Source organism: Labrus bergylta, chromosome 10, assembly GCF_963930695.1.
Source record: "Labrus bergylta chromosome 10, fLabBer1.1, whole genome shotgun sequence".
NCBI lineage: Eukaryota > Metazoa > Chordata > Actinopteri > Labriformes > Labridae > Labrus > Labrus bergylta.
This window is the reverse complement of record NC_089204.1, coordinates 23195735-23223022: the sequence shown is the minus strand read 5'-3', so window position 1 is coordinate 23223022 and position 27288 is coordinate 23195735. Positions and strand designations below refer to the sequence as shown.

Below are 27288 nucleotides of genomic sequence, written 5' to 3'. Positions count from 1 at the left end.
ATGCCGTGTTAGGAGAAAGAAAATGCTATATTCCGTAAATATGAAGTGGACATTGGCTCTGTTGTAAAAGCCAAGAAACTGAGGGTGTGCCTTGAACCTGCCTCCTCTTTAAAGGCCAACAGGGGGAGACTGCACTGGTCGCAAAATAAGTGTGAACCATTGACTGTATAAAGAATGGACAGCTCAAGTGTTTGGGAGAAGGGAAGCCAAAGTAAACCCGCTCACCAAGGAGCTTCGGTTAAAGGATTTATTTAGCAACAAACGTTGACGTTTGCGAACCAACATGCTCTTCCTCAGACTCGCCTCGAAATGTCACTTGTTGGTCCCATGGTCCCTTTTAGAATAAAATAGATGATAAAGCAGGGTATGCGTTGAGCATGACTACCTGTGATTGACAAGTTGATCCCATGCCAGCCTGTCAACAAGATAGAGACAGAAAGATATGCATCCAATCTTTTGTACTAACATGGTCAATTCTGGTTGCAAAACAACAAGATGGCGACAGATGAAATGTTGAGCTTGAGGCTTTCAATGTGGAGTTTACAAACCAGTGGCTGACAACACAGAGTCTGTCCATTATTTTCTATCAAATCTATGGATATAAGTCATTGCAGGACATGAAGTGTAGGTTTGGGACCATATAAATGAGATATTCCCTGTAATCTTAATTAGTCATCTGCTCTCTCTTGGGGGTTGAACAGTATTATTTTATGAATTGAAAGAATAGTAATATTGATTATTTGTGACCTGGTCCACATTCCTCCCCTTAAGCTCCCTCATTTTAGCTGAATCTCACAATCAGTCATCTGTAAGGGTGCACTGTATCTACCTCCACATCAAAACAGCAGTGGCAAGATAAGTGAAGAGGCCTCTGTAATAATGTAAGCATTGATTCCAGTCGCAGGGCGGACTTTTTCAGACCCACGCCAGCACTTGGTCGCAGGGACTTGGCTCGCCATCAGCATTTCTGCCGGCAGCGAAATGAAGGAAAGAGCAAGAGGGGAAAAAAAGTGTTGGTGTTTCTGAGAAGATGAGATACGATGAGACAACCAGTGCAGTCTAAAAGGGGCCCTGGATCGTTACTGGCCCTCCCTCTCCTCTTGTAATTGAGGGAGTGTCCGTCATTTGGCTTATCGTCTACTGTAGCGCTCTGTCTTGGACACGCAGAGCAGCAAGCAATCTGCTGATTGCTGTTTTGGCAGAACTGTCAAGGTTTGTCCTCCGCTAAGTGATGGATAGATTGGAGGGGGAGGAAAGAAGCAGACTTATCTCTTTAGCTTGTGTTTTCCTCTGTGTGAGAAGAAGATGACATAGGAAGTCTGTTAAACAGTTTGGTCATCTATGGAAGCTCATTATTGAGAAATAAAATCACCGTTTTTCCAACCTGTGTTACCGTGACAGGGCCTACCTCATTTTCAAGAATAAGCCCAATTGGTTGTGGTTGAGCTGTCAGAAACATCAACTCCTAGGTCGCTTTATTTATTAAGGGAGGTAACAGTTGATACAGAACGAATAAATGATAGAGCTATCCTTACAAAAGAACATTGCTGCAATATATTTTGTGACTAAATGCTTCACAATTAGTTGCCCTTCTGTCTTCAGCAAAGTGTGATTTGTGCTCTTACCCTCATCCACCTGTGTTTCACCTGCATTATCTCATAGCCTGAGTGTCCTCCAGGGTGCATTATGCCTGATTAACACTGACTAAGGGAATTGGCCAGGGGGGTTCTAAGAGCATGGGTAAGGCTTTGTGTAAGGAAATTAAACTGTTAGGAAAAGTGCAGTTCATATGCAAGATTTGCCTTTTAATAAATTGTGGTTTTTTTTCCCCCTCTGTAAAGATCTTCATTTGTCCTCTCTGTTTTCGTTTCTTGACTTTTCTCGGCAAAAAGCGGAAAGGAGAGGGATGAATGCTGAACTGTGATTAGTCATCAGCTTATTTAGCTTTTAATGGAGGAAGAGTGCCAGTATGGGGTGATTTAAGCTTTCCGCCCTTTGCTCTACTCTCTCTCTGTCTCCATCTCGTTCTCTCTTAATAACTCTCCTCCCATCCTCCCTCCATCCAGCCTAGTTTTTGTAGTAGCGACTGAGAACTAAAAGATGGCCCCAGGCAGTGCCATTGTATGTAGAATGGAGGTAGAAGGGAGATATACCCTGCCAGCCCGTAAGCTTGACCTCACTCATGACATGCTTTAAGTATGGTTGTGCATTGAGCCAGAGATAATGGACTAAAACATTCCTGGCTGTCATCTGCGAGAGCATAAATGTATTTGTTATAAACAGGCCTACATTTGACATGAAATGTTGACATGTTTTGCCTGAGACCCTTAAGCCTTCTCAAAAGCATTTACAAAGACATCCGTCTCAGACAAGAGTTATTTTTTGTGGACTAAAATCTCTTTTTTTTCCTGTTTCAGGTTATTTGAAGGCTCTTCATCGAGGAAAATAGAGAAATTGAGAACTCTGCTGTGTTACTTCAGGAGAGTTAGAGATACAAGTAAGTTTTAGAAATGCCCCTCATAATGTCTTGATAACTTTCTATTCGATGCTTGACATGTATTTTTTCACTCATTGCACACATTTGGGTGATGATCTGTCTCTCTTTTTCTTTCTCCAGAGCCTAAGGGTCTTGTTACATTCACAAGACAAGCACTGCACAGTTTTCCAAACTGGGAAAGGTATAACTCTCTGTTCTACTATGTTGTGAACTTAAAGATTTGACAAACTAAATTTAAATAAAGTAGAATTTTCCACTTAACTTATTTAATGCAATTATTTTCAAATTTCAACAATAAATTGTTTGTTTGTTGGCCTGAAGCCACTGCAGAAGGACCTTGCCCCAAACATCTTAGGCAATAAAATAAAGTGGAAATTTCAGATTTCGGTGTGCTGTACTGAAATACTTCTGATACATTTTTAGTTGAGAATGAAGCACCCATGTAAGTTACTGAGGGTGAGCGTTTTCTTTTGGATTTACTTCCTGAATAATAAATTGTTGTCATGTTTCGCTCCAGTAAATATAGTTTGAGAATTCATAGTTAACGTCTGTACTAGTCAATAGAATGTTTTTGAATGTATTTTAAGTTAAGGACCCCTCAAACAACATGGACACCTCAGAGTTCCTTTACTGCAAATTTGCACAGCTCATCAGTTTTATTCATCCCAACAACACAATAATAGCATCACTCACTACGACATGTAATGGATCTCTAGCAGGTGAGAGTGAGAAACTGAATGATGTCTAAACAGATGATGGATAGATCTGACGTTTAGGAGACAGTTTATATTCCATCAGTATCGTAACATAAAGTTAACCTCCAAATTAAAACGGAGACATCTTCAACAGCAGGGATTAAAGGTGTGTGAGTGTCCCACATGGAGCTCAGGCTATACTCCCTTTTGCTGCACATCGAGCCTCATACACCATATCAATATTGGTTTTACATCAAATATGCAAAGATACTTAAGATGTGTTGCATCAAACAATGATCCTTAAAAGTGTCGAATGTTTCAGTGGACACGCGCTATTTATTTCAAACCTCTTTATCTTTTTAGGAAATTCAACATTGATTGAAGCAGGAATTACCATTTGATGAAAGAATAACAGTATTTTGCTACTATTTGTTTGTCAAGATCCCAGACTCAGCTAACGCGCCTACACATCACCTGTAAGGGAACCATTGAGGATGATGGATATGGGATGCTGCAGGTAGGAATTCCTTGACAGTTTTGTATCAAGTGTAACAGATTATCTAAAAACGTGGGTGATTAAAAATAAATCTGCCTACCCGTGGCCCTAAAAGATCATTTCCATGTTTGCCTGAAAGTTAAGTGTCCAACTGTTGGTTTCAGTAGGCATATTTGATGTAGCATGACTTTTTCTTGTACTTGTTGCTTTGGTCAGGCCAGACCAGCATGACGCTGACCATTACTGTGCTTTCTTTGAAAAGTCAGAGAGACTCTCTGCTTTTCTGAATACTTTCCCACTACCTGCAGAAAATCAAAAAATCTCATGTATAATTTTTGTGCATACCAGTGAAGGACATTGGTTCTATGTCTGCATTGATTCACACCATCTCCCTGCTCCCCTCGGTGCCCCGGGATTTCTCTTGCATATTTTACTCTGGATGACAGCTGATGTATATGCTTGAGTAGCTCAGAGAGGCATGGGTGGAGGAGAAGACCCAGGGGGTGGGGGTTCAGGGAGAAAGAGGCGCACGGAGGAAAAGAGGACGAGGGTGAGCCCTCTCACTGGGGCGACCCAAGTGGGCCAGGAGTCCTGCAGGCAGATTGATAGCTACCTCAGCAGGCCAGGCATTGGCTCTTGTGTTGACTTTCGATAGGGCAGAGTGGGCTGTCATTCTGTCAGGAGGTGAGATTGAAGGGTGAAGGGGGGGTGGGGTTAGGGGGTGAACCAGAGAGGGAGGTGAGGAGCTGAGCAACTGGTTAGGAAACGTACACACATGCTCAGACAAACACTCTGACTGTCACACGATTTGACGTAGCTTTGGGCCAGTGAGCAGAACCTTCACCCCTGACAGCCTGTTTAAAGAGTAGCACTGTGATTGAATGGGCTGTCCTCTTATCCGTGCTATAAAAACAAGGAGTGGGCTTCAATGGCATCACATCAAAATATTTCTTCACTGAGCTCATAAATATTTTTGGCTTTGCATCCCTGTCCCTTTTTTCAATGTAACATTCAGTCAACTTTAAGACACTGCTTCAAGTTTACAGCCAAGTGCAAGTCTTTTATCAAAATGTTCTAAACAAATATGGTGGAATCCGGATGTTGGGCCAGGTTTAAAGTTTATTATGCTAACCACCAAACTGAAGCTGCTGGTCGGCTAATATCTGCTAATAAGCAGAAAAAGTTTAGGCTGATGGCGTTGTCGTTAGTTTTGAAAGATAATCGGTCCATAATAATTTCACATTTTTCTTACTCCCTTATGTCAGCCTCATGGTGGTGTTTTGGGACACTTAACAGGATTGACTCAGACATTTGGATTCATTGTCTTGTCCTGGTACAAGACTAGATCCTAGCAGCAATGGAGTTCAAAGCAAATTTCCCCCAAAGGGACAATAAAGCATATCGTATCATAGATCTTTAATTAAAAAAAGGTGATAATGTAGGGAAAAGCTGAGATGGTAAAGATGTTTTTTTTCTGCACTGGCTGTCACTTCTGAGGATCCATCATTTCCCTCGATACCTCTCTAACATCTACTGCCACATGCATGCAGAGTTTGTATTTCTAACAATAGCAACAACATGTTGTAGCTTCATCTGTTCAGATTGTATTCTCGAATTGTTTTGATATTCTTTCCTGATTAGATTATTTCCAAGCAGGAAATAGGGCAGTAACTCTGTGATATTTATCTGTGTTGAATGAGCAGATAGGGTGACAGTTAATACGGAGTCACTAAAAGTCATTTGTTCAAATAACAGGAATTATAGAGCCTTCTTCTTATTGCTTTGAATGTACGGAGCAATGGGATTTTGTTTAGTGTCATTGAATTAAATATGTTTATTTTATGAATACAGAGTTCAGTTTGTTTCATTGTTTCTTGAACAGCACTTGTTTGGGTCCAGTTGGATGATTAAATAATGTTTGCGAACAAAGGTGTTATAAAAGTCTTTTTGTCTTTTATTTCACAAGGTGGACTTTGCAAACAGGTTTGTAGGAGGAGGAGTAACGGGACATGGACTGGTCCAGGAAGAGATCAGGTTCATCATCAACCCCGAACTTATCGTCTCTCGCCTCTTTACTGAAGCTTTGGAATACAATGAATGCCTCATCATCACAGGTACGAAGACGCACATAACACTTTCAGCCTTCAGATTATGCATTAGATGACACTTATAAATGAGCCTATAGGGGGCGCCTGTAGTGTAGTGGTTAGTGCGCTTGCCCTGTGTATGGAGGCTGTGGTCCTCCGGTCGTGCAGCCCGGTTGCAACTCCGACCAATGGCTCCTTTTCCACATGTCATTCCCCACTCTCTCTCTCTCTCTCTCTCTCTCTCTCGCTCGCTGATTTCCTGCTCTGTCCAGTGCCTAACGATACAATGAAGGCCTAAAAAGCCCCAAAATAACTCTTAAAAAGAAAATAACAAGCCTCTAGAATGCCTTTGAGTTCTCAAATAGATCAGTTTCCCTTTATGTTAGTTTTAAAAATTATTTGTTAATTGAAGCAAAAATGTAATGCCCCAATAAAATGTGGAAGTGTCGGGTCAGATTTGCCAAGTCGTTTACTATCAACATAAAGCATTTAGTAGAGTAATTAAATAACCAATGAACAATCAAAAACATACAAAGTTAAGTCAAGAACTTCAAGAAACCCTGAAGAGTTGAATCAAATGTAATGGAATATGCAATGAAGGACCTTTACGCCTAACAGAAGTAGTTAAAAAAGCATTGGATGAGTTCACAGAACAAAAATATGTTGGTATCAAAATGCTCAGCACCCCCTCGGCTGTAAAAGTTGTCAGTAATCAACAGTTCTTTTTGTAATTTTCGGGGACAGTATCTGTGTGTGTAGCTGAGAAGTGGAGTTTCTGCTTTTGTGACCTCACCTCTGCCTTCTTGCTTTTTGCCAATGATGTAGTCAAAGTGTTTTGTTGGAACTACGAGCACACAGTGCTTCCACATTTGGGTATGAGACAGATGGGTTGTTCATATTGAACAGTGACAGAAACAGGCGGGGATTGTACGTACCAGTGAAAGGAATCATTTTTGCCTCATGGAGTGTCGGGTCTCACACTTACTCACTTGCAGTGGACTCGAGAAGCAACACACAGCACTCTAGAAGGATTACATATCCCACTTGAACTGGAAGCACTTAAAGATCCAAAGGAGGCAATTGAGGTGTTGGGGTGGGTTAAAGAAGTCCGAGATGTCATGCTTGATACACCGATACATCGGTAGATTGTATGTCACACACACAGGCCCATTGGTGAATAGTGTTTCATACACCAATGCATGTCTCACTCTAAAAACTCCTTAATGCCATTGAGTGTGTTGGACATTTATTGCTTGATTTTGCCCTTAATGTAGTTGTTTTTTTCCCAGTATAGGAACCTGACATTTTGGTGTATCTCCCATACCTTTTTGTTATTGCACACGTTAAATTGGCTGAACTACCGTCGACTTTTTCTCCGAGTTAATTTCTTCACTGTATTGAGCCCTGCGTGCTTATTGGGCTCTGTTCATTTTTCCCTGGTCCTTCCATTCTTTCCGAAGGTAAATCCATTGCATCGATTCCCTCGGGACAGCCCAGCTATCCTTCATTTATCTCCAGCAGAATTGCTTTATTTTTCAACCTCCAACTCACTCTGCGTCGGTCAACCTGTCTAAGCGTCCGGCTTACTCACCCTCCTCCTCTTCTGGACATCCCACATTTCTGTCCTGCCTCACAGCTGCACCTCGCCCACCAGCGGTCAAAGAAAGGGCAAGCAAGGATTAAAGCATAGAGGCACGTGCATAATGCCGTCAGCCTCTGGTGAATTACTACCAAAAAAGGGGGAAAATAACAAAGTAGCATTTGAGAATTAAAATGAAAAAATTGTGTAAGGGTTAGGTTTTTGTAGTAGATGAAGTTTTATCTTATGGTCCCCTTACACCGCTTTAAAATGGCCCTAATTGATTGATTAGACATCTTTGTTCTATTACCCCTTTTATCTTGTTACCTTGGGGGGGAAAGGTATGTAATATGATATCCTGGATCAACGGGACATTTGTGAAGCCTTCACATTTAGCTTAGACGACACAAGAAACACGATTTACTGCTTTGATAATTCCATCTGTTTGACGTGAAGGCATTTATTACAACTCTGCTGTGCGTGCAGAAACTCAGATATAAATGGTGCTCCCAAATATCTGCACTTGATTGATTTTGTTTGTGTAGCGCTCTTTGAACTTGTGCGTGAGAGAAACATGGACAAACTCATTAATAATTTGCAAAGTCTGATAAGCGCTAAGCTGTTTTGACACATGCACTCGTGATCATTGTCTAGAGAATTTCAGACAATCCACCCCAAATATCCCTGACTGTTGCTTAATCACACATGTCTCTCACAGCATGAGGTTTTCCCTGTCAAGTGGGAGGGAGGGGGGGGGGTCTCGGGAGGACATGATGATATCAAAGATGGCAGACAAAGTGACAAAGGCTGACACTTCAGTAGTTTTGTGCCTTTATTTTAAAGCTATGTGCAAGTGGACTTGATGAGTATGAAGCAGCTTCATTACATGCATGACCATCCCACCCTTTCGTGGCTCACAGGATATAAACAGAATTTACCCGTCTAGCTCTCATTTTAAAGTTAAAATAGCTGCAGTATAAAATCTAGAGCCTAATTAGTGCCAGAGGACCCCACAAATATTGGTAATACCACTAAACACACCCAAGATTACCTTGTTCTATTCAGTCGATGTTAAACATTCAGCCAATCAACTTCTATCTCGTTTAGTACCCTCCTGCTCAGAAAGCCAAGCATTATCTGTTCTGCATGGCGCCATGTCGTCTTCTTTGGATCTCCCGTCTCTTCCAAGTCACCTTCAGTGGTTACTCATCGTCCCCCCTCCCTGCCTCCCATCACTCAGCCTCCCTCCTTTCCCTCCTCCTCCTCCTCCTCCTCTTCACTTAACTTTATTACATTTAGACAGAAAGGAATTTATAGCCCAACTAAGGTCATTGCTCCACTAATGGAATGGACCATCTACGCCACAGATTCATTAGATACTTGCACAATATTCCTCGCACGATTGCAGCGTTTCCTCTTTACGTCATGTCTCGTTTCCGAGGCTTTTTACATCCCTTTCTCTTCTGTCTTTGTTTTTTCTCGTCTGTTTGGTAAATCATATTTCTTCGTCTTCAGTGTCTTTCTAACTGTGATCCCTACAGTGCTTTGGTACCTTACAGGCTACCTCAGTTTTTATCCGTAGGCGTTTTCAGATCGGAAGGTAGAGGGCCACAATGTAATCAAGTGATGGAAGTCTGGATGCCAGGAAGCTGTCATGGTTAGTTGCAGTAATAAATAGGATCAAAGTGAAGGAGGAGGAGGACAGCTCTTGATGGAGGAAGCGATATGGGTAGCATGATGTTTGTCGTCAGGAGTCGCTCGTGTCATAGAGAGAACCTGATTTGACTGACTGGACAATGATTCAAGAATGTCCGTTTGTTTGCTCTGCCAAGGCTTTACTCTCGTGGAAGCAGACATCTCTTGTCCTGTCGTTGTTGGGTTATGTCCTCCATTCAGCTAAGGCCACTTGAGCCATAGATTGTCAAAGACGGGGTTAAAAAATATGTTATTATATATGATTGGACTTCAAGTTTGTTTTTCATTGGCAATAATGGTCAAACTTTTAAGGACGAATGTGCAACATTTTACAAATAAATTTAGCAGAAATCAAGTATATCATGTGTAAATGTCTCCCTGAGTCATGACTATCTACAACGAGTGACAAGCCCTAGTCCTGTACTATTGTCGGGTCGTGTTTACTTCATGTTTACATTGACGGGACGGCCTTTCGTATAAAGCTGTTTTAGTCGAGGACTAGACAAATGAAAAAAGAACACAGCCTACTCACTGCTTGTTTGGATGTCACACAAGTGTCTTTAGATCCTGGTCATTCCGTGTCAATTTATGTGCAATGTGAAGCTCTGGGCTAATTTAAGTGTGCTAACATTAGCCTGCTAACACAGCAATGCAGGACACCAGTAATCGCAGCTCGAGCAAAGGACGACTTTGTCCGCTTCTTGCATGTACTGTTGCTTAATTATGGTGTGTTCTTATTCATAATTTTTTTTGTGCAAACGCGAAGGGTTGGAGGTGTGCTGCTGGAGGAGAGCGCAGGCGTCGCCAAACAGCATTTTGTTTTGGTTTAATGCTGGTGCTCAAGGGTGACATCTACTGGATCACAAAGTCACACATTCTTCCTTTAATGAAGTCAGTTACAAGTAGGGTTGTCATGATACCAGGTTTTTAAACCTTGAATAAAATGCTAGTAAAAATTTAATGATAGTAGTACACTAGCTGTTTCAATACCACAGCAACAAAAAACAAGTCCAAGGCACCAACTGCAGAGAGAATTCTTTAAAATCACAAAAAAAAAAAATGCAGGTAAACTTCTGCACACTGTAGAAACGGTGGTAAAGTATTTGGGTAATTTCAATAGTGCTGTATTTTTCAATCTGAAGCTTTGTTTTTTTTAAAGCTTTTGTACTTTCCAATAACATTGATCATTGATCAGTGGTATCATTTTAGAACATGTGGTATCTCAAGATATCAAAGTATCCCAAATTTTGACGACCTTAGTTACGGGACTATAAAAGCAGATTTTACAAAGATACATCTCTTTAAAACACATTAAGCATCTCTTTTAAAATGCTTTCTTTTATTTACCAGTTTCTTAAATATAAAATTAATTCACTCCATAAATAGCACATGTAACTCTACATGTACATACATTACATTAGAACTTCAAAGACTATGTTAATGACATGTTTAACTCCTTTTCATTGAAGCACCAATCTGACTTCCTCAAATGCATAATGTATGGAGCCGTTAATAGGCATCATATTCAGAAGTGAGTGTGGCTGTATTTGTAATGACGAATGATGATTTTTTTTTTTTTTTTTTTTTAGCTCTAACCCTGAGCACATTCTCGTACACATTAACAATCCTTCAAAGTCTCGGTAACAAAAGTGTGTCACCCTCTCAGTTCGTGAGTGGTATGGTGATATTTCATGTTTAACAATCCTTTTGCAAATGTGGCCAAGGTTAGCGTCCTCTGTTCCAACAGTTTCTTCCCATTACGACTGAAAGCTTTTCATTTCAAACCCCAAAGCGGATTACTTATTAAATCAATGGCCTTTATTTATGACAATCCAATACAAGTTGATACTGTGTACCCACATGGGGAGCATAGAAAGCACTAAATTTGATTTGAGAAACAAGGCGCTGAAACCGATTTAGACCCGCTCTGTGCTCTGACTGCTGAATACTGAGTAATGTCATTTCATCTTTCTTGACTTTCTTTCTCGCCCTGCAGGCACAGAACAGTACAGTAAATATTCTGGCTATGCTGAGAGTTACAAATGGAAGGAAAGCTGCAAGGATGAGATTCCCAGGTAATTGTATAACACGATACTGTTTGAACATTTTTTTTTGTTTTTATTGATGTATTGCCAAAATTATGACACACATAAAATAAAATAAAACGTTTTGGGCGAAGATGGGAGGATCTTTTCTTTGCACTGTGAGTTCTGTCACTCTGATTGTTTTCCGTCCTCTATCAGGGATGACTGGCAGAGAAAATGTACAGAAATCGTGGCCATCGATGCTCTTAAATTCAGGCACTTCCTGGAGCAGTTTCTCCCTGAGAAGATGACAAGAGAACTCAACAAGGTGAGAGAGAGGAGTATCCAAGTCAGGTTTAGTATTACTGTACTCAAACAGATGCTTTACAGTATAGTTAAAGGCTTTATATGCGATTTTTTTTTTTGATCCAGCAGATGTCGCCCTTGAGCACCAGCATGAAACCAAAACAACTCGCGGTGCATTGTGGGTTAGCATGCTAATGCTAGAGATCTTTATTATGCTGGTATCTTCAGACTGCATGTAAATTTACTCGAAATAAGCGTGATCTAGAAACACAGTTAAGCAGTGAGTACAGTATGTTATTCTTCTTTTCTCTAGTCCCTCAACTAAACAACTTTTATTCGCGAGGGGAGGAGTCAGCCGGCTGTCCCGGCGATGTAAACAAACTGAAGATATGACTCGGGAAAACTCGGAAAACATCACAGACAGTGGGACTCGGGTGTTACACCCATTGTAGCAGTCATTACTCACAGAGTTATTTTCAGAGGATATACTTGATTTCTATTATATTTATGTGTGAAAAATCACATATAAAGCCTTCAAGTATACATTATGCTTTATGGAAGGGGTCACCAACTACATTTGTTCAAGGCCCAGCTTTTGTAAGTAAATTAACATTATATTTGATATGCAGAGAAAAATTAGATTACACTAATTGTATGGCAGCACTGTAATCGTAATCAACAGAATCTTTCCCATACTCCTAGCATCATCACTTGCATGATAAAAGTAGAACAGATCAACAGAATGGCCGGATGAGACATTATGAACTTCTGGTTGTCTTGTTATAAAGCGTCACAGATCAATCCATCCAAGTGTTGTGACTTTTGGACAGCACTGTTGTTTGTTAAAGTTTTGTCATCTCTGCTGGAACTTTTACTTTCAATGTGGGTTTTCTGTCCTCATTAATCAATGTAAAAGTTTAATTTCTTGTTATATAAATAGAGACAATGTTGCAGTTGATTTATTTTTTTTTAACCATGTAGATAATTCCCTCACTGTTGCAGAGCTAGGTAATGTGTAACTGTGTAACACCATGGATGTTGAACCAGGGTTTAAATATCAACTTTGTTTAATATGTCTTTAAAAGTCAACTCCACAAGCAGCTCACAAGACTGCAAACAAAATTACATATTTCCATTCTGCACAGTCTATTTATTTGTACATTTTATGAATTCATTTTTCTTCTCTTACTCTTTTTGCATTTATTCCAGGCATACTGTGGATTCTTCAGAAACACCACAAACAGAAAGCACCTCTCTGCAGTGGCAACAGGCAACTGGGGATGTGGAGCATTTGGAGGAGACACACGGCTCAAAGGTATCATCGCTTCAATTACATAACATGGATCCAAATGATTGGGACTAGATTGATTGTACACAAACAAAGAAATATGAGTCATTACATAGTTTTTCATGCATGAGAGATGAAATGGTTCTACTGATAAAAAGTAGCAGACAGAAAGTACTGCTTGAATGAAATTTAAACTCTGGACCGCCAAGCAGGATGGAAATATCAGTAGCCGAGATAGAAACACTCATTCATCTGCCATGTATTTCTTAGACTTCTAGCGTTTCTGCGCACAGTAAGACACAGTCTGCCACTCTCTCTCAAACCTCTCTGGTCAATTAGCAGCTCTCCCAGGGTGTCACTCACCCGGCCCTTCCCTCCCTTTATTGATCAGCTGACACACATTTATGTTTTTCCATTAAAGGGGCAATTGATTACAGGGAAGGGGACACTATAAATCCAGGCTGATGCAGGTCTCTGTGGACTTACACAACATCCCTCTTCATGAGTATACTTACCTTACTGTCCCCTCCAGTACGTCATGCTGGTAATAAGGACCAGTTGTTGTTGTTTTTACACATTTTCATGAACTTCAATTATCATCATACTACCAGTTACACCCGCACTAATGGAGTCTGTGTTGTGTTAAAAGCCACAGCTCCTGTCTGCATTATGAGTGTAAATAAGATTTAAGTTACATGAATGTGTTTGTTTACATTTTAATTTCGACATATAGCTGTTTTATTCCCACGCCAGTGCTTTGAATAGATCCTCTGAAGTTGACGAAGTCCCCAAAGATATTAGCTTCCGGGGACCCCCGCTACTCCGCCCCCTCTAGAATTATCAAAGCTGTTATTTTTAGAAGGCAATAAGTGTGTTCTATATGACAGATCAGAGTGGCTTGAAGAGGTGGTGTTTAGACTGAGCTGTTTTGTTGTCGTAAACATTGCGGACCCTTTTTGCACATGATGGTTTTCTGTGTTTATTAATCTGGAATCAATATCCGTTATGTTAAATATTTAAGAGCTTTAAGACCTTAATGTGCAAGGGCTAAAAGATTGAGGAGGCTATGCTACCAGCGGTGGATTATTTACTCCTCTGATACAAATTGCTCCCGTCATTTGTGTTATTTTCTGCCTGCCAGTCGTATGTTATCCAGCTTCCACTACTCTGTTTCCTACTGTTGTTTTCTCGTATTTCATGAGGTCAATTACACATTCATGGTTTCATTCTGAAACCGAGGGAAGCATACAAAGCTAATACTGAAGTTATTGTTGACTGGATTTCTCCTTTTCTTTTTTTCCAGCTCTGATTCAGTTGATGGCGGCAGCAGAGGCGGGGAGAGATGTTGCATATTTCACGTTTGGAGATGCTGAGCTGATGAAAGAGGTCCACAAAATGCACACTTTCCTCACCGAGAGACACGTCACCGTCGGTAAGACTCGCATACAAATAAAACAAGTATTATTTTAGACTATCCTTCCAGACCAGAATCACACAGTAGCTATCCTGTGGCTGTTCAGCTCGTAATGTGAATTAAACAATAAACAGTCATGGTGATGATATCAGCACCGTGGGCCTCTCGAGGCTCCTAAAACACTTGGAGGTTGTCCTTGTTGGCGTAATTAAAGGGACAGTATACATATAAATAACAGAACGTAGACCTCTGCAATGTTAAGTTATACCACCTTATGGGCCATCTCCGCTCCTCCGCCCATCCATTCAGTCTCAGCAGCAGAGTGGATTACTGCCTGAGCTGACCCCGGCCTCTCCCCTCCCCCTCCTTTCATTTTTCTTCTGCTGACATTTATTGAAGCCTTTCAGAGAAATTCCCCTCCAGCCATCCATTTCCTAAAGTGGAGCTAAAGAGAAAAAGCTCACGGCCTGTGTGCGCGTGTATGTGCATGTGATTTATAAACTAGCTGGAATAGACTTTCATTTTTCTTTGTTTTTGTTATGTTCTCTCACAGTTTCAGTTTGTAGTGCTTGTTCTTGACTCTTCGTCCTTTTTTTTCTGTATCTCTCAAATCCTGTTTTATCTTCCTCCATATTTCTTCCCTGTCTTAACCCTTTGCACCATCCCCCTCCCCCCCTCTCTCTCTGTCTTCACTGCCCTCCTTTCCTCTCCACAGGGAGGCTGTACACCCTTTTGAACCAGTACGCCAGTCTGGAGTGTAAGAATTGCCGCACGACTCGCCCTGATGTCAGCCTCTACCATTTCATCTACAAGAACGTCTCTTCCCCTGCTACAGCAGATGCCCTGGACTCTGCTAAGGATTCTGGGATGTCCCCCGCGACTTCAGACTCTCATTAACGCTTCATAGAGCTATGACTTAACCTCCCTCCCCGTCTCCACCTGTCAAAGAGACTCCAGGTTCCGACACCTCAATGTGCTCTCAGCCTTGTTTCTTACAATCACTTTTTTCTCTCTCACACATTTCTCCCTTTAATTTTGTGACCCCAACACACAAACTACCAAAACACAGTTTTGCCTTTCTTATCGGTGGTAATATAGGAGCCTTGTAGTATGTCACCAAATAAGGGTGAGCTGTTTCGGAGACTCATAGCAATAGTAAATCCTGGTTGCTGTCAGGCCTTTCTTAGTCTAAATGTGATGTTGAATTTGTTTTTATTTTTGCATCCTGATTACACATATATGGCCAAATGTTCATCATATGCATGAAATGTTTCCTTAGTCATACTCCAGGACATGATAATCCTCACATGCTTCTTTTTTTGGGATGAGTCTTCTCTATTTTCCAAACCCAGGCTGCGATGAGGTTCCTGAATGCAGCGTGATGATGAGATGCCATACTAGACTATGCATGGGTAAAATTTATTTATCAAATATTCTACATATACCTGCTGCTCTTTTTATTGCTTTTAGGACGTCAATGCTCAACACACACATATTGTCCTTGAGGCTTATTATAAATATCAATAAAATGGTAAATATTATGAGAGTCATTTCAGATGAAAGAGAAAGAAGAAAATGTTTGGTAATGTTCATCTTAGACCATTAATACTTTTCTCAGTTATGATTTTCTATTTATTCAGCATTTAGCACAGTATTGCTACTGTATGCAAATAAAAAGGTGGGGGGGGCGCAAATATGAAAGAATTGCACGCAAATCTTATTTTTCTTAATGTTTGGACTCAACATGAACTTTGGGGATGTGATTTTGTTTTTATGATTTACTGCTATTTTCTGATTTCTGGGGACTATTTAATAAAGGGTTCCTAGGTAGATATAAAGCTGTAAATGTATTACATATTAATGAACTTTGGTAGTTTTTGGTTGTACTCTTTTTATTATAATTTCATAATTAAACTATATCCTGTTAAATTTGTATTTCTCTGCTCAAATCAATTAGATTAACATTTACTTGATTTCAGTGCAAAACAATCAAAAGCTTAGCGAATCAATTTAACAAGAAACTATTCATTTGTTGGAAAGCCGTTCTTCATTTAACTCACACATTTCAATGTTAACCAAAAATGTAAGCTACCAAAATTATATTGCTAACAAAATAACACGTCAATAAAATATTGGAGACAGGAGCTACATTTATAGGAATTAAAATTAATACAGAAAACATTAAAGCTTCTTTGAGGAACTTTTGGTTTGTGTTGTTTATGGTGCCCCCTGTGGACAAAGAGGTAACTCTTCTCTCTGCAGAGTTTGTCCTTTACCAGTTTCAGCAGTGTTTTCTGACCATAAAAAAGTGTATCCTGCTGTGTAAACATACAAATGCATCCATCAATGAGAATATTTGCATTGAAAAATTTAAAAGAAAGGATGTGTCTGCAGGGTAAAGTTAATTTGACTACCACCTATACCTCATGGCAATTTTTTAAACTTAAACTAACTTCATAGAAAGAGTCGACCTTTATGAAGATGGTCTCGTTTGCTTGTGTAGCTCATGAAGAGTCATCAGTACTTCATTTCAGTCTGTTTCATCACCAGCTAAAAACTCCATACAGGAGCTTTAACTAACTTCCATTAGTACCATCATGAAAATATGTTTCTATTTTTTAGTTTATCATGCCAGATGTTCTTTAATTTCTTAAAAATAACAGATATTCAATTTTCCGACTGCCTTCACTTCGAGAGAACCCATACACGTGTTTGAAACTGAGCTTTTTCCCTGCAGATCTGTCACTTAATTCCCTGAAATCATACATTATTCAATCAACCCAAATGTGATAGATTTTTGTTATAGCACATGCACCAAGGGCTCTCAGACAAATTTGATTCTGCCTCCAAACATGCTTTATTAGATAAATTAAGCTTCCTAAATAACCTCATGACGTAGACTTCCATAAATGGTGTGTAGGCTTGGCTATGGTAAGTGGATTACACATTATCTGCCTCTCTCCCTCTTTGTACACGAGGCCGCTGCTCATCTGGCCAATGCCGAGCTCAGAGCAAAGTTAATTTGGTTTAGCAGACCGTAACTGTTGATGGCTGACGTTAGTGTCGGTCAACTGGACATGAACTTTATTTTCCAGTTTCCTCCTGGATGAAGTCATAGTTTTGATGCTGAATATTGGCTGGATTAAAAACAATGCTTTTGGGAAATGATGGCATACTTGGCTTTGATTCATATTTCAGCATGAGGTTAGAGAATTGTCACTTGTTCAATTTCCCTTCACACAAACGCTAAACAACTGGTCCGGTTTTGAACTGTCCTGTGGTGTGATTATTCTAAACAGGATGTAATTTATCGCCAAGCCCCGCAATGTCACCCAGCAGCACAGGTCTATTCATCGATGAACACTATTAATAAAACGCCAGAAAGCAGCTGGTCTTCACTCCATCTTTGTCAGGCTGCAAACTCGCTACAACAAAATGGCATTTCAGTTCATAATTGCCTGACCTTCCGTTCCCCAGGTCAGCCCGAGAGCAGCAGAAAACACAAATGCAAATAATGAAACCAGGAGGGACATTATTTCAGGAAACATGGAGCTTTAATGTGTGTGGTTTTTTTGAGTTAAAGCACAGTGAATATTTTCCTGTCGTGGGGGGGAAATCCGCTTTTATTGTTTCTTACTATGCTTTGGATAATGTTGATTCATAATTTAATGGTTAAATTCCAAATGTAAAGTTCCTGTGAGGAGCTTGTAACTGGCCATGAAACTGACTGAAATAGATACTGATGCCTCTCTATGACTTAAAAAGGCAAAAAAAAAAAAAAAAAAAAATCAGCATAAAGATTCTTTATTTCTATATACTGTAGTTATATATTCGCCTGTCACTCCTGCTGCAGGTGTCAGACCAGCAAGCTGCAGACACAGTCTTTTGAATGTGATTCATCAGTTGCATGTTAGACAATTCAAATAAGAGCGATGACGTTTCTTGTCTTAGAAACACTTCTTACACAAGTGCAGGACAAAATCAGCAGAGATAAATTGTCAGACTTTTTCCACGGTGGTCGTCAAAAATCCGAGCAAACCTAAAGTTCCTCAGAGAACCTTTAAATGTCTGGTGTTCAGAAATATAGCTGTTAGTTCCTTTTGAATCTTGTGCTCACTCTATTTGATGTGTGTCGTGATTAATAATGCTGTTCGTTTGTGCCAGCAAGTATGAATGATGAAAATGTAGAAATGGAAGAGAGAGAGAGGGGGGGGGATTGATGCGGGGAGAAGAGGGGGAAAGGAGAGAGGCTTTCAAGGAGAAGGGAGGGAGGGAGGGCCAATTATCTTATTGTTTAACCCACTCAAGGTAGAGGCCCATCAATCTGAAACCACTTGCTCAAATGACTCATGTTCAGCCGTTATAAAAGTTTAATTGGCTCATTTAATTAACAGTGAGGGGAGAGACATATTTGTGATGTTACTGAGAGGGGGGGAAAAATGACCTGTCTGGATGACAAGTGTGTGCTGGAGCTCATGAGCTTGAATTGAAGGGATGAAAGTAAGTATCTTTACACAAGCACACTCATTATTTATATATTTAGATTTACTTTACTTTGTCATACTCCAAAAATTGTCCCAAAAAATATGTGATTTTGTTCTTGTTAGGGTTTTGTACCCTCTTAGCTGATGATAACTGTTACCTTTGGGTGCAGGCAGGGTGCTCTCTGTGCAGAAGCAGCATCACCTGACACGCTTGGGGGCGTGTCACTGCCGTGCGTGCGCTCCTCTGCTGTGTCACCTTCACTGATACCTGAACTACTTTACACCTTCCGGCGATGTCAATAGAGTCAAAGAGCGGTGCAGCCTGAGGTAAATGTAAACTCTTGAAATAATGCATTAGCTGACATTTTTCAAGCACTGTCCTATTTCCTGTGATTCCGCGCGTTTACAATGAGCGCAGACGAGGAGAGATTATGAGGATTTATGTTGACGTTGAGGGATTATTGGTCCCGGGGCAGCGTAACAGACCCAGAGTGACATAAGCAATGTTTTGATATTGATGTCGGTGCCGTAGCCTCAGGAGCCTGTAAAGCATCTTGCAGTTAAAGGTGAGGAAGTTATTGCAGTACCACTATCATAAAAGGCTGTTCGCGGTTACGCGCTTTTTGCAGCTGCAGGGACTCAGCGAACAGGCCATGCCGTGGACCTATTTTCCTCCAGAGGTTTTTTTTTTTAGAATAGCCTAGATTTAGTCTGACGATCACGTAAATCAAATATCACGTACATATACGTTTTTTAGAGGTAATTTCATCCATTGCGCGAACGTGCGTAAATATAGGCTAGTTTCCCGAAAAGTGCAAGGTGCGCTCGTGCCTAACTGAGGCTGAAATGTAGTTTGAGCCATTAAATTGTGACGTCACACTCAGTCGCTGCTTTATAAGATTTATAAGATTCATAAATGATTGACATTGAAAATATATCTATTATTTGTGCATTTAGCGCTAACTGATCTCCACTCTTCTGGTTTATTTGGATCCCTTCAGCCATGAGTCAGCTTCGGGCGTTAGCGGGTGTCCTGAGGAGCGGGCGTGCTGGGGGGAGTCAGTGGCTGCTTCGTGGGCCGGCCAGGAGGAGCTGGATTGACCCAAGGAGAGGCTGCTCCTCCGGGCCTGCGCCTGTGCTCTCTGCTGTAGCCAACAACTCCAACTCCGCCGTGGCCAACAGCTCCAACTATGTGGAGGAGATGTACTTTGCCTGGCTGGAGGATCATAAAAACGTACACGAGGTAACTGTGTGCAACAAGGTTACATTCATCCCACAAAAGTGGAGAAAATGTTTCTTTTTTTTTCTTTTCTTAATGCCAATAATGCATTTTTCAGAGGGATCAATGTCCAGAAGAATTTGAAACAGAGTTGGTGTGATAGTTAAATTGCTAATATGATCTTATGTTAAGAGTTGACAGATACATTACAGTATATTGGCCACTATTGATACTAGATGCTTTGCTTTTCCCTTGGGATCAATAAAGTATCAATTTATCTATCCATCTAGAATCAATATCTGCTTTCTAATTCTATTAGCAGAAATTGGTGTATGTAATTATGGCACAATCACTTTTGAGCCATCGAAAAGTATATAGTATATACTGTAGCTTACTTATCATGTAATGTGACAAAAACATACATTAACAGAGTGTGATGCTAACAGATAGTTTGACGTTTGTCAAAGTGAGTAAACTGTCAGCAATCTGTGTTTTTCCATCAATAATGTGTTTTTTTTTAATTTGCTGATATAAGGGATATTTGGCATTGGTCAATACCTACTCCTAGGTATCAGAATCAGTATTGGGAAATAAAATATGCTTTAAGATTATCCCTATCATTTAAATAGTGTGCAGCGTATCAATTTAGGGAATTCATATGGAATAGCTCAATCCTCCTATAGACTATGCCTTAGCTGCTGATTCTGGTCGTGTGTATGTGTCCTGTCAACCCCCGTGACCTAGCAGCCTGTAAGCTGCAGGAAAAGGTGTGATGGAGATGCTTCCCGTCTGCTAAATCTGTCTGTCTCCCTGTGTTCCAGTCTTGGGACGTGTTCTTCCGGAACATCCAGGCCACCAGTCCGTCTGGCGAGGCGTGTGAAAGACGGCCCTCCGCTCTGCTCCAGGGCCGAGTGCTGTCCCATTCACCTGACATGGCACAGAAAGTGGTGGAGGACCACCTGGCTGTGCACACTCTCATTAGAGCCTACCAGGTACCCCGCGCTCACCCAGCCCAGCTGTGCGAAACACACACACACACACACACACACACACACACACAGACAAGCTCACACTCAGACACACACCAGATAACATCTTGCATAATATGGATTTATGTTATTTACAAATTAAAAGATTGATCAGATCTCATGGGCATCCATTTAGATCTTAATGCAGTGCCTGTATACAGAATTAAGATGTCATCCACCTCGAGCAATAACAGGCTGACTATTTGTATCTCAGATGTGTGTGTGTGTGTGTGTGTGTTCCTGTGTGTATTTGTGTGAAAGATGCATCAAACAACACCCACTTGACTTGCCAAAACAGATGTAACTGGCACTGAAAGCTGTTTACACCTCGTGTCCTTGTATTAAAAGGAATATACAATTTGTTTGTCACCGCATGAGGTTATGCAAATTGCGAGATTAACTCCAACCTACTTACCCCAGCTGCTTTTTAAAAAGGAAATATCAAAGAGACTACTCGAACGAAACAGGTGGTAACATTTCCCCTTGCCCTCGTATTAATTCGAGGAACTATCGGAGGGATTTATTAAAGTCTGTCATTTGGCAAAAGCGTCACTTTATTCCCAGCTTGTTGCAATCCTTGTGGGAATATATACGTGTTTACAAAGACACAAAAGCCCTCCCATGGGGCTCTTTTTGAGGAAAGTTTGACCTAAAACTGTTACTTTATCTCAAGCTGTTTGTTCTTTATATCCTGACGGCAGCCCCTCGCTGAATCTCTTTATTTCATTTGTGTTCTCTTTTTATCTGACTCTCCTTCTCTTCTATTGGCTAATCGTCTTTATTTCTCTATTGGTGTTGCTGTGTAGATTCGGGGTCACCATGTTGCCCAGTTAGACCCTCTGGGAATCCTGGAGGCTGACCTGGACTCTTTCGTTCCATCTGATCTGATCACCTCCATCGATAAATTAGGTAAGCCTCACAGGTTGTGCTCATCACACATCGAGAAACCATAGCCAAACATCTTAATGATGAAAAGAGGAAGATTGTGTGGTTATTTTCTTGAGTCTAAAACATGGACATACATCTCAGTGACATCAACCATTCGATTATGAAGCAAATATTCAAAGCCCAACGATGGTGATTCTTTAAAAAAATCACAATTAGGGCCAAATTAATTATTTTCTCTCAGGTTTAGACAGAAGAGGTAAAAAAAAAACTTCAACTTTGAACTAAAAGCACATGAATTAACCCGCTGACAACATCTACACACTCATTAGAATCCTAATGAACTCAGGATACTTGAGTGCTTAAGAATCAAACATAAACATATTACTTTCATTTGCAGGTTAACTTCAAAAGCTTGATTGACCTCATAATAAAAGACTTCTTGCTCTTTATTTCAATGACATTTTTTCTTCCCTTATAAGTAAGTAAAACTTTATTTATACTGCATGTTTAAACACAAAACATAAACACACCAGACAGGGATTACCTGAAGGTTTGTCTATAGAAATTAGTCTTTGTAGGGTTTGTTCACTACCTACACATTCATCAATAAAACCCTCAAACACAAACCTCTGATTATGGTTTGCATAACACAGGACCCAAGAGTGTAAGTGGTATTTCACTACAAAAATGCCACGTCACTTTCTCTGCCCAGTCCGTATTCGGTTGGTCACGCTAATGCTGTCATTAATCTCGGGCCGAGCTCCTTGTCATTCTCCATTTCATTTAGCGGGCAGAGAGTTGGGGGATGCTGGACGGCCACTGAAAGCGATCGAAGTCTACTGTAATAGCCAGTAAAGAGAGAGAGAGGGAGGGAGGGAGAGAGACGGGGGCACGGCTCCTGTTGCTGTTATCAGTGAGCAGTGTGTGTCAGGACATGGCGTAGCATTATGTATTCTACTATTCATTTAGCAGATGCTTTTGTCCAAAGCGACGCACATCAGAGAGTTGCAGCACAAACAAGGATCTAGAGAGGAGGAAACAACGTCAGTAAGTGCAAATGAACAGCTTTAAGTGTGCTAACAGGCAGTGCGCAGAGGCAAAGCACAGATTCTCCTTTTTAAAGTAAAGTTAATGTATCATCATCAACAACATCGACTGATGCTCTTTAGAGTCCTTATCAGCATTGAAACCATCCTAACTATCCTCATTGTCAATATCGTCATTATTATCATCATCAATATTATGTATTGTCACTAGCGCTATAGCTTCCTAATGAAAGCTAATTACAGCCTCAGTGGCCCCTTATTTGGTCAGCTGATCGAACAAGAGTCTATTCTTGGCCTCATTTGTCTTTGCTGTGTTCCTAATATGATTTGCACATGTCTCCTCTTATGTTGCCTGAGTTCTTGAGCCTGACCAGTCATCTCAGGTAGACTTTGTCAGCATGAAAAATGTAACGTTAAGCCTCCGTCACTGATGCTGTAAATCCTCAAGTACTACTGGCACCCTCAATAAAGGCTTTTATTCCTTAATCAAATTTTAAATTCACAGTGTTTGTCACTGAAAAATTGAGTAGCCCCGGTTTGGACTGCAGGCAACAATTATTTTCAGGATCAATTAATCTCTTTGTTTTCATTTTTCCGCCCATCTATCCAGCAATAATTCGGTCTAAAAAATGTTTTTAAAGTTTTTTAAATTGCGTTTCCACACTTCCCTCGAGCAAGAGGTGACGTCTTCATGTTGCTCATTTTTCCTGACTAACAGTTCAAAACTGAAAGGTGTTTGATTTAATGTGGCGTAAAACACATAGGGGTCAGCTGTTGCTTGAACTTGTTGTTTATGGAACTTTTTGTTCCATAAACATTTTAATTCGTATTTACATTTTAAATTGTTTGATTATGTTCTTTAATTCCTGCCAACGAAATGTAAAGGCATGGGCTGTATGGTGGTGCAGTGGTTAGCGTTGTTGCCTCACAGCGAGGAAGTTCCTGGTTTGAAACTCTGTCCGGGCACTGTGGCTTCCTCCCACAGTCCAAAGACATGCTCGTTAGGTTAATCTGTGACTCTAAATTGCCTGTAGGTGTGAATGTGGGTCTGGCTGGCTGTCTGTCTACTCTATACAGTATGTCAGCTCTGTGATTGGCTGGCGAACAGTCCAGGGTGTACCCAGCCTCTCGCCCAATGACAGCTGGTTTGCACACCCCAGAGGCCTTTTAGTCCTAAAAGCGGGTTTGAGTCCCACCTGTGGCCGCTTTCCCGCATGTCATTCCCCACTCTCTTTCTCTCCCCTAATTACGACTTGATCCACTTTCCTACCTCTCCAATCAGGCCCCTAAAAAAACAACAAGAAAATGTTTATAAAACTGGACCTGATCTTGGCTCTGATTTCTGCTGCCTCCACAAAATTTCAGGAGAAAGGAACTTGCATAAAGACACGTCTTTGTGTTTTAAATGTTATTGTGCTGCTAAGGATTTTCTCTGCTTGTTATTTGGCTTCAGTCTCTCTTAAGCCCTGTTGAATTGCACGAGGGAAGTGCGCCTTTGAAGCCAACAGGAGCAATCAGTAGGATATTTTGTAGGCCTCCTCCAACAGTCTTACACAAATCTGTGTTTCACTTTATGTTGTAGGTTTCTATGGCCTTGATGAGTCTGACTTAGATAGGACCTTTCAACTGCCCCCCACCACCTTCATCGGAGGTGGAGTCACCACTCTTCCTCTCAGAGAAATAATACACAGACTAGAGGTACTTTGTTTGTATGATTGTGTCCATTCATGTGTCTAATGTTGGGGTGGGGGGGAAGCTATTTACACAACTTTTACACAGTATTGCCTCTCTTGTTGTAGACATCCTACTGCGGACACATAGGAGTCGAATTCATGTTCATCAACAATGTGGATCAGTGTCAGTGGATCCGCCAGAAATTTGAGACTCCAGGAATCCTGCAGTTTACAAATAATGAGAAAAGAACATTACTGGCCCGCCTGATCAGATCAACACGGTCAGCAATGAACACATATCCACCTACCTACACTTTTATTATCGTGCAATACCGCCTTTTTAATGAGTGATACCTTTAGCGAGGCTAACAAATTCAACAAAACTATTGAATATGCATATATTTAAAGAGATACACACCCTATTATTCATGTAAGCTCATTTTCATCTTCGATAAAATAATGTTACAAGCCATTCAAACTCTCTGTTAGTATTCAACCTTTTGTTAGAATGCTTAATGTGTTTGTGCTTGTTTTATATGCCTCCTGTGTTGTCATGTGTATATATATACACACACAAACACATCTACTGACATGAATATGCTAATATATTGACGTTAAGTTCCCTAAACCAACATAGCGGTCTTTAAATCATTTTCTGTTGTGCCTTCTAAGTAGGAAAACTATTTTGAACCTTTCATGAAACTGTTATAAACATGACTTTTTTGATGCCTAGGTTTGAGGACTTCCTGGCTAGAAAGTGGTCTTCAGAGAAACGATTTGGTCTGGAGGGCTGTGAAGTGCTCATCCCTGCTCTTAAAACCATCATAGACAAGTCCAGCGCTGCAGGCATTGACAGTGTCATCATGGGGATGCCTCACAGGTATTGTGTGTTACACATGAGCTCACATTGAAGCTCTTTTGCACAGCTTGTTCTGTATTTAAAATAGATTTTGTGAAAAACTCTTCCAGGGGTCGACTGAATGTCTTGGCCAACGTGATCCGTAAAGACCTGGATCAGATCTTCTGTCAGTTTGACCCCAAGTTAGAGTCTGCTGATGAGGTAAGGGGGCTTCTAATCTATGATAGTGTGGAGAAGCAGTTTGGAAATGTAAGTTATAAAGTGTTTCAAAACCTTTTTTCGACACCTGAAGGGTTCAGGTGATGTCAAATACCACCTCGGGATGTACCACGAGAGGATTAACCGTGAGACGGACAAGAACATCACGCTGTCACTCATGGCCAACCCCTCCCACCTGGAGGCAGTGGATCCAGTGGTTCAGGGCAAGGCAAAAGCCGAGCAGTTCTACAGGGGAGACTCTCAGGGAAAGAAGGTAACAGTTACAGCACCAGGTACACGGTGGACTTTCCTTTTCTTTCTCTTTTTGTATTTGTAAAAAGGAAAGATTTCTTTACTCCTTCTTAGTAATCCCTTTGTTGTGATTTTTCCAGGTGATGTCGATCCTAATACATGGCGATGCTGCTTTTGCTGGACAAGGAGTTGTATATGAGACTTTCCACCTTAGTGAGCTCCCCTCCTACACCACATATGGTACGATCCATGTGGTGGTCAACAACCAGGTATTAAAGAATACAGGCCACTATAAGATTAATCAAATACATTCATACAGATATTTCATTTTGACATTTTAACAGTTACAACTGTACAATACTATTGTTATCATCAATACCAATAATCATGCTTTTATAAATAGTTCCATTATTACTTTCAGACTCAAGTCTCCAACTGTTAATAACGCTCTATAACTTGTCAGCTCCAGTCTCTGGAGTTGTGTGATGATATTGTGTAACTTTTTAAAATTAATTATTTCAAGGACAATGAAAAGAAGAGCTAACGAAATCAGCTGTCAAACTTTTTTTTTTGTCTTTTCACTCGTTATAAATTCAAAGACATTTGGAATAGTTGTTTAAGACTGGTATTTGACTGTCCTTAATGGCATCAGCCTGGCATCTAGCACCACTGTTAGGAATCTAGGAGTTCCATTTGATCAAGTTATGTCCTTTAGCTCTCACATCAGGCAAATTTCAAGAACAGCCTTTTTTGACCTTCGTAATATATCCAAGATCAGGAATATCCTGTCGCAAAATGATGCAGAAAAACTAGTTCATGCATTTGTTACCTCCAGATTGGATTATTGTAACTCTCTATTGTCAGGGTGCTCTGGCAAGTCTCTAAAGACTCTTCAATTAGTCCAGAACGCTGCAGCTCGTGTACTGACCAGAACTAGGAAAAGGGACCACATTACTCCTGTGTTGGCTTCTCTGCACTGGCTCCCTATACAGTCTAGAATAGAATTCAAGATCCTTCTTCTCACTTACAAAGCTCTAAATGGCCAGGCACCATCTTATCTTAAGGAGCTACTAGTGCCGTACTGCCCCACGAGAACATTATGGTCCCGGAGTGCAGGCCCGCTGGTGGTACCTACAGTCTCTAAGTGTACTATGGGAGGTAAAGCCTTCAGTTATTGGGCTCCTCTCCTCTGGAACCGTCTTCCAGCCGGGGTCCGGGAGGCAGACACAGTCTGTATTTTTAAGAATAGACTTAAAACTTTCCTTTTTGATAAATCTTATAGTTAGTGCTGGTGCTGGTGTAGACCAGCTCTTAGTTATGCTGCTATAGGCTTAGACTACCGGGGGAACTGGCACCTTGAGCTCCTCTCTCTCTCTCTCTCTCTCTCTCTCTCTCTCGCTCTCTCTCGCTCTCTCGCTCTCTCTCTCGCTCTCTCTCGCTCTCTCGCTCTCTCGCTCTCTCTCTCTCTCTCTCTCTCTCTCTCTCTCTGTGCACATACAGTACATCATATTACTGCATGTATCTATCTGTAAATCTCAGTCACTAACCACCTACTTTCCT

The 27288-nt window shown here is 40.8% G+C and overlaps 2 protein-coding genes across 5 annotated transcripts in view; both read left to right on the top strand.

The window, feature by feature from the left end:
• parga (poly (ADP-ribose) glycohydrolase a) overlaps positions 1 to 16281 on the top strand; it is a 29770-nt gene extending 13489 nt beyond the window's left edge. For both annotated transcript variants that reach the window (XM_020630884.3, XM_029276817.2), the window contains exons 10-18: positions 2418 to 2497; positions 2618 to 2678; positions 3634 to 3709; positions 5655 to 5802; positions 11046 to 11124; positions 11293 to 11401; positions 12589 to 12694; positions 13971 to 14099; positions 14797 to 16281. In XM_020630884.3, the coding sequence (XP_020486540.2) occupies positions 2418 to 2497; positions 2618 to 2678; positions 3634 to 3709; positions 5655 to 5802; positions 11046 to 11124; positions 11293 to 11401; positions 12589 to 12694; positions 13971 to 14099; positions 14797 to 14978 (970 nt within the window). In that variant the 3' untranslated portion in view covers positions 14979 to 16281. The remainder of the gene's footprint in view (positions 1 to 2417; positions 2498 to 2617; positions 2679 to 3633; positions 3710 to 5654; positions 5803 to 11045; positions 11125 to 11292; positions 11402 to 12588; positions 12695 to 13970; positions 14100 to 14796) is intronic.
• Positions 16282 to 18425: 2144 nt separating this feature from the next.
• Positions 18426 to 27288, top strand: part of ogdhl (oxoglutarate dehydrogenase L) — a 20151-nt gene continuing 11288 nt past the window's right edge. Inside the window, exons 1-10 of one of the 3 annotated variants that reach the window (XR_003808476.2) lie at positions 18426 to 18892; positions 19567 to 19808; positions 20606 to 20776; positions 21619 to 21721; positions 24329 to 24444; positions 24546 to 24700; positions 25153 to 25299; positions 25389 to 25479; positions 25571 to 25750; positions 25869 to 25997. Coding sequence is in view for 2 of the 3 variants with exons in the window: in XM_020630948.3 (XP_020486604.2) it covers positions 19569 to 19808; positions 20606 to 20776; positions 21619 to 21721; positions 24329 to 24444; positions 24546 to 24700; positions 25153 to 25299; positions 25389 to 25479; positions 25571 to 25750; positions 25869 to 25997 (1332 nt within the window). In the remaining variant the exon portion in view is untranslated. Of the gene's footprint in view, positions 18893 to 18977; positions 19132 to 19566; positions 19809 to 20605; positions 20777 to 21618; positions 21722 to 24328; positions 24445 to 24545; positions 24701 to 25152; positions 25300 to 25388; positions 25480 to 25570; positions 25751 to 25868; positions 25998 to 27288 lie in introns of those variants that run through there. The other 2 variants (XM_020630948.3, XM_065959855.1) reach the window with 2 other exon arrangements.